This window comes from Vigna unguiculata, chromosome 6, assembly GCF_037176805.1.
Source record: "Vigna unguiculata cultivar grain cowpea cultivar isolate G323 ecotype 2 chromosome 6, ASM3717680v1, whole genome shotgun sequence".
In the NCBI taxonomy this organism is placed as follows: Eukaryota; Viridiplantae; Streptophyta; class Magnoliopsida; order Fabales; family Fabaceae; genus Vigna; species Vigna unguiculata.
Window position 1 is genome coordinate 35,278,257 of NC_140797.1, and position 12,082 is coordinate 35,290,338.

At 31.9% G+C, this 12,082-nt stretch overlaps 2 protein-coding genes across 24 annotated transcripts; both read right to left on the bottom strand.

Moving 5' to 3' along the window:
• Nucleotides 1-450: 450 nt before the first annotated feature.
• LOC114188744 (AP2-like ethylene-responsive transcription factor At2g41710) lies at nt 451-4,882 on the bottom strand. 23 transcript variants are annotated; one of them, XR_014995497.1, is made up of 11 exons: nt 4,764-4,882; nt 4,568-4,646; nt 4,387-4,476; nt 4,218-4,285; nt 4,040-4,089; nt 3,879-3,967; nt 3,682-3,755; nt 2,412-2,655; nt 1,913-2,019; nt 968-1,102; nt 451-689 (listed from the first exon to the last, which is right to left on the bottom strand). XR_014995497.1 is itself a non-coding variant. In XM_085674243.1 (11 exons), coding segments are annotated over exons 3-8 (306 nt in total). In that variant the 5' UTR covers nt 4,383-4,476; nt 4,568-4,646; nt 4,764-4,882; the 3' UTR covers nt 451-689; nt 968-1,102; nt 1,913-2,019; nt 2,412-2,433. The 23 variants fall into 23 exon arrangements, 13 of the variants coding, with proteins under 13 accessions (XP_085530369.1, XP_085530374.1, XP_085530376.1 ...); XM_085674243.1 differs by having other exon boundaries at nt 2,412-2,497; nt 4,081-4,089; nt 4,381-4,476; XR_014995493.1 differs by lacking the exon at nt 4,387-4,476.
• A 4,255-nt stretch (nt 4,883-9,137) lies between these two features.
• LOC114188499 (uncharacterized) lies at nt 9,138-10,889 on the bottom strand. Its single transcript, XM_028077071.1, has one exon. The coding sequence runs from the start codon at nt 10,887-10,889 to the stop codon at nt 9,138-9,140; it is 1,752 nt and encodes a 583-aa protein (XP_027932872.1).
• Nucleotides 10,890-12,082: the final 1,193 nt, after the last annotated feature.

Consider the following 12,082-nt stretch of genomic DNA (forward strand, 5'->3'; position numbering starts at 1 on the left):
ACAAAATATTTTGCAGGAGTTTTTCAAACCTCCACAAATAGGTTCCCCACAAGTTATTTGTGGAGATTTTCTACAACCCCTGGTACCAGGTTTATATTGTGGAAGTCTTTTAATGGAGGGTTATAACCTCTCCTATTCATGACTATTATTTTGTGGAGGTTTAAAACCTCCTTTATTTTCATAAACCTATTTGATTCCAAAATTCTTATTTTTCATTTTTTTTTTGTGGGGGTTAATACCCTCCTCAATTCAAGGATTATAAAACCTATTTCGTTTGTATTATTTAATTTGTGGATTTATTATTGTATTTTTCCTGCGTTATTCAAATCTAAAAAGAAAACAATATTTTGTTTGTAATTAGAATTTCCTACTATACTTGAAAATGTATATCCCCATTTGAGGTACTTATATTTTTATATCAACAATATTTTTTTGTAAACTTCAATCAAATACTTCAACCAAAGTGCTCAAATATATATCATTAGAACTTTTATTTCTCAAAATCAACATATTAACATAAAAGCAATTTAAAATGAAACAATTACAACTTAATCCATACTTACTCAAACTTCATAATACACTAAAATAGTTTCATCCTAAAAAACATCATCAACACCCTAAATGTTGCTACCACCAGATGATCCTCTTGTACCCATAGAAGACTCAGGCTCATTTGTATCACTAGTTTGCTGAAATTATAAAAGATAAATATTAACTGCAAGAATAACGTCAACCTCAAATTATGAAATCAACATGCATATACTAAAATGTGTGTAGAGAACTAAGCCACATTTTGTTCAGTGTAGAGGGAATGCAGAGCTAATTCAAGCCACATTCCGATCTGATGGTGGTCCATACAATTCAAACCATATATATGAATCAATTGGATTGAAAGAGGGAATGCAGAGCTAATTGAAAATGGGTTTTGATAAACATACAGAAATTGGTGAAATGCAAGTATGTTTACTTTCTGAAGGTGACTTTGAAAGCAAGGACGGATCCTGTTTTTGACTTTTGAAAGTCTCGACCTTTCATCCTCTTGGTCCTTTTGCATCATTCTTAATTGCATAAGCAATTTTAAATCCATTAACGGTAACCAACTCTGCAACCAGTTTAGAGTTCCCATCAAATATGGGATAAATTATAAATTATAGGCACAAGATATCTTATAGCAAAAATCCTATCTCTTATCCATAAATATTACTTAACTCTTATATGTTGTATTATCAAAGAGGTTATCCAATTTCTGGAAGATAATAGGAATCCAAAAGAAGTAAGATTGTGTGGAAAAGCTATAACAAGTGATTGAGGAAAAACTAATTTAACATTCTTATCAAATGTAATACAGTCGGTCAAAACAAACTATACATACATATATACACACACATGTGTGTATGACAAATAAAGACTATATATGTATCCGATATGATATATATTTGGTAAGGTGGAACAATGATTCCACAAATATATAGAATATTATATATATAAGATGAGTAAATATATAGATATGTATAAAAAATCATAAAACATTAATATATCATTCCACTTCTGTATATCCAAATTGAGAAATATTTCTTGAATATTACTGAAAACAAACAGGAATAGAATTAATCACACTCCTTTCTAGAAATTATCCAGAAAGAGGACAATTTCTGTTTCTGGTCCATTAAGTGTTTTATCTCATATTATACATGGTTTTGTCTCATATGTATCAAGATCAGATCAATAAATTAAAGAAGTGGTGCTCCATAATCAGGCAAGAAAAGAAAAAAGAAACTAACAGTAATGGTAGTCATTAAGTGATTCAAGAAAGCATCAACAAATGATTATAATCATAAACTCAAAGTTAGCAAAGCTTGCTACATATACTTTATCAATTTCATTACAATATAAAGGTTAATAGTGCCCTCACCTCAACTCTTAAATGACAACCCAGTGCATACTGTGCATCAGGATCAAAGCATTCCAGCCTTTAGCAATGAATTCCAATGCTTTCTTATTCCTGCTATGCAATGCTCTCTGCAAAATTTCCAAACCCATGAGATAAGCATAGATTTTGAAACAGGACACTAGTACAATAAAAACACAATAATATGCCTGTTGATTGAATTGGAAAGGAGAAACAGTGGATGATTTTTGAACGAATCTAGCCAACAATGCCCTTGGCAACATCATCTCTCTCCGAAACAATAGTTAGGATTTTAAACAAGGAAACATTCAACATTCCAAACTAGTAAAATATAAAACCTTGCAAAATACTGGTGCAGGGCTTTTTCAACAGAGAAAATGATGAGAAAATAGAGGCATTCAAATATTCAATTAAAGTATCATTTACAGTGAATTGTACATATGTTAAAATCTATAACTTAATGAGCTAAAAGCAAAGAAATGAACTGAAATCTATAACTTACCAACCATTGGACAACTTGCTTTTCAAGGACTTCTGCTTCTGTTGTGCCTTCTATGGTGCTTCCCAAATAATTGGTGTCGCAAATCCCTGTTTTTTATAGCATGTTTGGATTTATGCTTTTGATTTCAAGGCCATTTGCTACTTGGTTTAGAAAATCCAGAGTGAACATGTGTAAGCAGCATACGTGAAATCACAAGATTGATTATACGACGAAATGTTTGTGTAGTTGTTTTCAATGGCAGAACCTACAAACAATCCTAATGCATAGTCACACACATGCCAGGTACCTACAATTACAATTCCAATCTCTATAGACACTCTTAAACTTCAGCAGTATATAGCAATTAGCTATACAAAATACTATCACTACACTTTGCATACATCGAAGCACCCTAAATAAAGTAAACAAACTTGCTAAAGTGGGGAACATGTATCAATCTCAATTCCCACAATAAAAACACCAAATAAAAACAGAAACACACACATCATCATCCCCATGTGACCTCTCTCTGCTGCATGCATATACATCTTTACACTTTAATTCAAACATAAGATTCAGCCAGATATCAGGCCTTGCCAAAACCAAAATGCTGCATTAATTAACCATAATTTCTATTCCAAGTAAACACCCATTTTATTCACATACTTGCAAACTGACTCAGTAACACCACTTCCTTTATCAGCAATAAGTTGTTTGCCTCAGCAAGGTTTTAGGAGAAGAAACAAAGCTTAAACCGAGAAAAACACTTTTATCGAAATGACTTTAGTTGCTATAGCCTCACAAAGTTCGTTTCACATGCCACCGCTCAAGGAAAGAAAAATCAGGACTGAATTCAGATAATAACAAAAGGTACGTTGTTTATTTGATTTTCTTACATGTGTTTTGAGATGCGTGCACGTTAAAAAAACAAGGATAAAAGACAGATAATTATATGCGGTAGTGTTGACATATATAAAATCTCAGTGTTTTTTTTTTATGTTCAAATAACAAAACTCCAATGCTTAAATATTCTGGTCAGAGACCAAACCAACCTCTGGAAGAAACACAATATAAACTTATATATCCATGTAATTAACTTTACTTACCATTTCCAATGTAACCCTTTAGAATTGAATTATGTAATGTTATTTAATCAACAACTGTTATTAGTTTATTAACTTTTACAGTAGTAATGAACGATTATGTAATGTTCTTTAATCAACAACAGATTACACATAACAAGGCTGCTAGCCTAGCTATAAGAAGATTCACAAAAAAATTCACATCTTACCCTCTAATAGCACAAATATAGTCCCATTTGCTCATTCTTCTCATTTCATCCATGTCCTTGGAATGACACCTCACCTACAAATAATAGTATATGCTTTATGAGAAGGAATTCAACTAATTAATAACAATTGAATCAAAATCTGCAGCAAGATTATATTTATGAAATTCATAAATGCATCTATAATGAATGAAACATACATGACAATTGGTTAATGCTTTTAAGCCCCCAATTCTGATTGACACCAAATCATGAGCTTTGGCGGCGTCAACTTCAGTTGAATAAGCACCTGGCAACAGAAGCAAGAAAAGATCAGAGAAAGATTCACACCAAAACCAAGATTTTATCATCTGCTATTTACATTAACATAACCAACACTTGATGCAGGAAAGCAAATTGTACCAATGTAAACTGCAACAGTCGAAGAAGATGCAGACATACAAGTAAAAAAAATGAAACGAGGTTAGTGAGTAGTTTGTTCAGAAAAGCAAATAATCAAAGAATTGAAAAGATATATATGTTCTAAAGTCTATTTCAACCTGTTCTTCCTTTTTCCCCTGGATCGCTCTTATCCCACACAAATGCTTCAAAACGATCTTCGTTGCACCTATATCAGAATTAATTTTTCCTTTCATTCAGGGTCACAAAAAATCAAATAAAAACTAATGCAGCAGGTTAATTATTTGAAAGAGATTCATATACATATACTTGACTACTCCTCGATACACAGAGCTCTTGCTACCAATTGTTTTGGCAACCAAATCAAGACACGTTTCATATTTGATTTCCAATCATATTCTGTATTTTGCAGAATAGATTCATATTATGTACAACTCTGTTCTTGAAACTTTGATTTCCAATCAAACAACAGAATGCTTAGAATGTTTACCTTTGCTCGCGGAATCCCTAGGTTTGATGACGAGATTGATCGATCCTAGGTGAAAGGAAACCGATTTGGGAGATGAACCCTAAACTCACCAAAACAAAAATGAATGTGGCGCTTAGTTTTGGACTTGGGAATTTGGGGAAAACGTAAACTGAATGTGAAACCTTTGGAAGGAAAGGATGAAAAGAGAGGATCTAACCGAGTGTGAAATCTTTGAAGGGAAAGGACGAAAAGACGAGGGTCTGAACCCGAAATCTAGTACCGGAGGTCATATACCCCTTCAGAATAACTTAAAACTTCTATGATTATTAGCTCTTACATAATTCATCATATTTATCTTAAATAATATTAATTTGTGGAGGATTTTTATAACCTTCAAAAAAAATTTCCTCTACTATTAATAATTTTTTGTAATGACATATCTAATATGTCGATATATTTATTTTGAAAATAATATGATACGATATATAATAGATAATAATATATGAATATTGAAAAATGTACAATAATTCTTAAAAACATAATAAATATAAGATTATTATTATGTGAATATAAATTAAAACTATATTACTAAACTTATCAACATAAAAAATATAAATTATTGTCATCATAAAAGTACTACTACAAGAAAATTCTTAAATAATGACCAATTTTAGTAACAAAAAATATGTTAGAGGTCACTTTCCTAATTAGAGATCAATTATTTTGGTAGCTAAAACCTTGGTAACTAATGTTAATGACCAATTTATAAACCAATTATTTTGATAGTCAAAACCTTGGTAGTTAATGTTAATGAATAATTTAGAAACAATTCATAATAAAGGTTACTTTACATATTTTTTTTGTTTTTAGATTGATATCTAAATTGGTTACTATATAGTGACTAATTATATATTGACTAATTATTTGTTGTCATAAAAATTGGTCATCATTTAAATATTTTCTTGTAATGTACTACAATTTTATAAATTAAATACTTCATTGATAAGTATCAGTAAAATATCTTAAAATATCGAATACGGATACGTAACTCAAGTTGAAATATAACTGCGTCATACTATATAACAAACAGATCAATTTTTCTTCACTAATTTGTTAAATATTATCTTACATTTGTCAACTAATTCACGTATATGACTTTAAAATGACCGACCTAAGCGTTTTTATTTATCCAATAGTTTGATACTATTAAGACTATACAATTCAAACGACTTGATGCACACGTGGCAGTTGTTTATGATGAGTCCAGAGTTCTTCTATATTGCATGCGGTTAGGTAATTCCGTACAAAAAATGGTTAAAGGCTTTGTTTTGAAAATTAACATAAGCATATTTCAAGGCTTCAGATATTGGGTATACACGCACAGTTGAGTTTGGGAAGGTTTTAACAAATTAATTCATCACCTAGCCCAAAAAAAAAAATTGGTTTAGAATAAGGAATTTACTTATCATTTTATTAAATCAAATCCAACTCAATTCAACTCATTTTTATTAGGTTGGAATGAATTCAATTAACCAATTTATAAATTTGGACTTTTTTTGGTTAAAATTTGTAGTTTTACTTCTTTTTTCTTTTACAACTTTAAAAAAAGAGATTATACTATTAAACATTCCAACAATAAATAAAATAATAAAGTAAATTAAAGAATAATTGTGTTAGAATTGATGCTCCAATATTTCACAACCAAGAGGGGGGTGAATTGGTATTAACAGATTTTGCCCAGTTTTAGCACTTTTGAAATTGTTTTGATAAAAACCTTTTCTTTTGAATCAATTGAAATAGTATGGTTTGATGCTTAATGTATGGAGCATTTATACTATGACAAGATATAGAGAGAAAGAGATAAAGCACACAAAATTTTTATACTGGTTCGATTCTTAAGAATCTACATCCAGTTCATCTAGCAAACCACAGCTAGAGATATTCACTATATCACAAGAATTTCAAGATTTACAAATACACTTGATAAATCTAAATTCTAAGATAAAGGAACACACACGCAAGGCATCTACACACTTGCACAACCACACAACAGCAATGCTATCACACACACTTGCTTTAACAACCAAAAACAACAAGGCTATCACACACACTTGCTTTAACCAGAAAATAGTAAATCAGAGAGTTTCAAACTATATTTAGAGCACAAGAACACATCCTAAAGATTAGATTGAATACACCTTTTCCAAGTCTGAATTTTCTTCTTCTTGCCAAGCCAAATTTGATGTGTCTTGATGAAATTCTCAAGAAGATCTTCCAAGATAGCTCCAAGAACTTGTTCCACACTTTTCTTTCTTTCTTTTGATTGCACAACCTCTTTTAACAGCAGGTGCAGAGTCCATTTTATAAAACCAGTTGCTGTCAGCACGAGCCTAATCGACTACATTAGTTGGCTAGTCGACTAACGGGACAACAAATTAACAGATTCAGGATTTTACACATATAGTCGACTACATTAGTTGGCTAGTCGACTATCGGGGCAGCAGATTAACAGATTCAGGATTTTATACACATATCATGTTAACCATTGTCATGCTATGTCATGTTAACCATTGTTATGCTATTATGGACATCATCAAAAACATTTCAGATACACTTAATCAACAACAATCTCCCCCTTTTTTTATGATGGACAAACTTGCATAGAACAACAAACATTTCTCCCCCTTTGGACATGATCAAAAACAGGGATAAAAAAAACTGCAAAAAATAGCCAATCTCAATGAAATATATAGCTAAAAGCATTCAAAATCATGGGCTACCTTTGCTCCCCCTACCTTGAAATCCCCTATATGATGAATAGGCCAATGAAATCATAGAATGTCATAACTATGGAATGCATGTCATTATATAATATTGTATCAAAGTAAAATGTAGCAGAAACATATAAGAGAAATTGGAATATCAAAGTACAAGCAACATTCTCAAATCAAGTACCAAGAAAAAGAGCAACATAGACTTAATGGCAAACCAAATAGAACAAATTTTATCATATTAGCTAAAAGTATAATCAATCACATAAGAACAATCTTGATCCCAAAATCTAGATGCATGGTTACTCCCCCTAGGAACAAACACCCAACACCTATAGGTACTTTCTTATAATAGATTTTCAAAGATTAAAATGAAAAAAGTGTTGGTGAGAGATGCATTATCAAAGCATCATGTAATCAATTTTGCAGAAGATTAATTGATATGGATCTTGGCATAAACGAATATCACAGAGAAAAAAAAAATATAAGCACAACATGAAAAATATCCTTTAAACAACCTTGTAATTGATTATCCAGTTAATTATTTTATGCAGAAAAATATGAAAAATGCACATTTTACTTCAAACAAGTTATGTTTAGTATGACAAAGTAATGGTTCTTCCTTTTTAGTGAACAAGCATGCAATAAATCCAAAAGATAAGTTGTTAAAAACACAACGAATGATACTAAGCAACTTATATTCACCATATGTCTTTAGCAACTATTTAACAAAGTGGTGTGAAACTTCCCCTTTTTGGCATTAGCAAAATAAGGGTATGAAAGAAGAAATATTCAGTACCAATTTCACAAATGTGGATCAGACAAAGAAGTGAAAAACAAAACACACATATAATGGAGAAGCAAAAGATGTGCCTTATATCAGCTATCAAATTAGATTGGGCATTGTACAGATTAAAACCAGATTAAGCTAAAGATGAAAGCAAAAGAAGAAGGATAGCAAGATTACAACCCATTAATCGAACATTTCAGCTTATGGAGATGCTTCCTCATCTTCAGCAATGGCAGCGGAAAATTTCTCTTCTTCTTCCTCAGAAGCATATGAAGGATGCAGGAAGGATGAATAACAACAACACAATTCAAGGGTTTTAAAGAGATTGTGAATTTTGAAAACAATTAGAGAATGGGGATTTAGGGTTTTGAACAGATTTGGGGGTTTGGAGGTTTTATATTGGAAAGAAGTTTAAAGGAGAAGAAAATTTCACCAAACCATTTTTGTGCCAGACGTAGTTAACTAGGTTACTAATGTAGTCGACTTGCTTCGAAATATAACACAGGGAATATGAAAAATGCATGACTAGTTAACTAGCAAGTTGACTATTTTATGCAGAAAGATAAAACCTGATGCAGAAATTACAAAGTCTGATGCAGTATGAAAATATAGTTAACTACGAAGTTGACTACGTAATGCAAAAACAGAAAATCTGGTGCAGTGATGACAATTCTGGTGCAGTATTTGGATGATAGTTGATTTGTAAGTCGACTATTTTAATGTAGAATGGTAAAATCTGATGCAGATTTTTATGCTGTAAATGCGAAATCAAGTATGCCTAATTCATTAAAATGTTGAAGAATAGCAACATAGATGTAACAACACAATTTGTATTTGTAGAAACACTTTTGGTAGTAAAAGATTAATTTTTGTCCTAAGAAACATCATCAAAAAATGTTAAAAGTTGTTTTACTCGTATCATTATTAAGCAGGGAATGATTCAAACTTATTTTTACTTATGCAGCCCAAAATTAGTACCACATTGATCATTAGGCTTTTCATAACCCCTGCAAAAACAAGTAAAATATATCTAGGTACCCACTTTGAAGTTGGGTCCTTTCATGTTAGACAAAACATTTGAATTCTTGGCTATCCATTTATATTTACCTTCAGGAACACCATGCTTTTTAAAGTAACATTTATTCGATGTATGACCAGATTTGCAATAGTAAAAGCATACAATAGAAGATGGTTTACTCATGTTAATGAATTTCCTTGATTCTAGTTGACTCCCTAGTTGATTTTCGTGTTCTGCATATCCTATGCCTTCTCTGTTCAGTACACTTCTTTGGGAACCTAGCATAGCATCTAGATAATTTCTTCCTAGAGTGAATCTAGTTAATGTACTCATTAGATATTTGATTCTCTCTAATTGTTTGGAACAATTTTCACAATTAAGCACACTCTTTTTGCAATCACCACTTTTATGCTTTTCAATATTTTCAAGCTCAGTTTTCAATTCTTCATTTTCTGTTTCAAGCTGTTTTAATCTATTTTCAAGCCACCTATTTTCACCTTTATGTCTGTTATTAGAGTATTGCAACTTTCTAGCCTCTTCATGCAGCTCATTATATACATCAAGTAGTTGATAGAACCTAGTTTCATAACTTTCATCAGTAGATTCAAGATCACTTACACTGCTGGCAAAGGATTTTGTATCAGCCATCAAACACAGATTTGTTTCTTCTTCATGGCTTTCACTTGAATCACTAGAGGTGTTAGAGTCATTGTCCTCCCAAGCAATATATGCTTTCTTCACTCTCTTGGACTTGCTTATAGCCTCACCCTTTTCCTCTAATTTCTTTTTGATCTTGAGAATTGGACAATCAGGTTTGATATGACCAGATTTGCCACACTCATAACATGTTGAAGTGTTAGATGATGACTCTTGCCTCTTGGAAGGGAATCTTCTATTTCCTGCAGCTGCAGATTTTGCATTAGATTTATTTTTGTACTTCAAAAATTTTGAAAAACGTTTTACCATCATATTTAGTGTCTCAGAATCAGAAGCTTCATCCTCTTGTTCTGCAGTTTCCTTATCCTTGTTGGTTTTGCTTCTGCCTTTAGTTTTTGCAGCAGCTTTTAATGCAATGCTTTGCCTTTTCTCTCCTTCCTCTTCCTCTTTTAAACGTCCAAGTTCCAATTCATGTTCTCTTAATTTTCCAAAGAGGGTTGCCATACTCAGTGTGGTGAGATCTCTTGATTCAGAAATTGCAGTGACCTTAGGCTGCCATGCTCTATTCAGACTTTTCAGTATTTTTATATTCAGTTCTTCCTTTTCAAAAACCTTTCCCAATGCTATGAGATGATTCACAATATGAGTGAACCTTTTTTGCACATCATAGATTGTTTCCTCAGCCTTCATCCTAAACATTTCATACTCCTGGATTAATGTGTTCTTTCTAGCTCTTTTGACTTCATTCGTGCCTTCATGAGTTACCTCTAACACATACCACATTTCTTTGGCGGATTGACAAATTGATACCCTATAGAATTCATCCAATGTTAGTGCAGATGAGATTATATTCTTGGCTCTCACATCATAATGAGCACATTTATTTTCATCAAGAGTCCAAGATAAGAAATCTTTAGGAATAGTTTTTCCTTCCACCATTTTTGTAGGTATGAATGGACCATTAACAATAGCATCCCATACACCTTTATCAATTGATTCTAAAAAGATCTTCATTCTGATTTTCCAGAAGGGATAGTTATCTCCAAAAAATAAGGGTGGTCTGTTTATTGAAGCCCCTTCAGAAAAAGTTTGTGAAATATTGGCCATCTGTCAGGATCTAGTCGACTATGTATTCGACTAACCAGCTCTGATACCACTTGTTAGAATTGATGCTCCAATATTTCACAACCAAGAGAGGGGTGAATTGGTATTAACAGATTTTGCCCAGTTTTAGCACTTTTGAAATTGTTTTGATAAAAACCTTTTCTTTTGAATCAATTGAAATAGTATGGTTTGATGCTTAATGTATGGAGCATTTATACTATGACAAGATATAGAGAGAAAGAGATAAAGCACACAAAATTTTTATACTGGTTCGATTCTTAAGAATCTACATCCAGTTCATCTAGCAAACCACAGCTAGAGATATTCACTATATCACAAGAATTTCAAGATTTACAAATACACTTGATAAATCTAAATTCTAAGATAAAGGAACACACACGCAAGGCATCCACACACTTGCACAACCACACAACAGCAATGCTATCACACACACTTGCTTTAACAACCAAAAACAACAAGGCTATCACACACACTTGCTTTAACCAGAAAATAGTAAATCAGAGAGTTTCAAACTATATTTAGAGCACAAGAACACATCCTAAAGATTAGATTGAATACACCTTTTCCAAGTCTGAATTTTCTTCTTCTTGCCAAGCCAAATTTGATGTGTCTTGATGAAATTCTCAAGAAGATCTTCCAAGATAGCTCCAAGAACTTGTTCCACACTTTTCTTTCTTTCTTTTGATTGAACAACCTCTTTTAACAGCAAGTGCAGAGTCCATTTTATAAAACCAATTGCTGTCAGCACGAGCCTAGTCGACTACATTAGTTGGCTAGTCGACTATCGGGACAACAAATTAACAGATTCAGGATTTTACACATATAGTCGACTACATTAGTTGGCTAGTCGACTATCGGGGCAACAGATTAACAGATTCAGGATTTTATACACATATCATGTTAACCATTGTCATGCTATGTTATGTTAACCATTGTCATGCTATTATGGACATCATCAAAAACATTTCAGATACACTTAATCAAGAACAAATTGTATTATTATTGATATTATTTAATTATTTTGATTGGATTTTGGATTCAATATAAATTAATTACACAAATTCACATGTGTATTTGGGTAAGTTGAGGTATCAGTTATCTAATCCAATTTACACTCTGATAGTTAAAGTATTTTTATTATTATATTATATATTATATGATACATTATTTAATAG

Coding starts and splice junctions, on each gene's coding strand:
- LOC114188499 (XM_028077071.1), bottom strand. CDS start 10,889: ATGGCCAATATTTCACAAACTTTTTCTGAAGGGGCTTCAATAAACAGA.
- LOC114188744 (XM_085674243.1), bottom strand. Junction 3,756..3,878: donor AAGCATTAACCAATTGTCAT/GTATGTTTCATT, acceptor TATTATTTGTAG/GTGAGGTGTCATTCCAAGGA. Junction 2,498..3,681: donor TATATTTGTGCTATTAGAGG/GTAAGATGTGAA, acceptor TATAAAAAACAG/GGATTTGCGACACCAATTAT.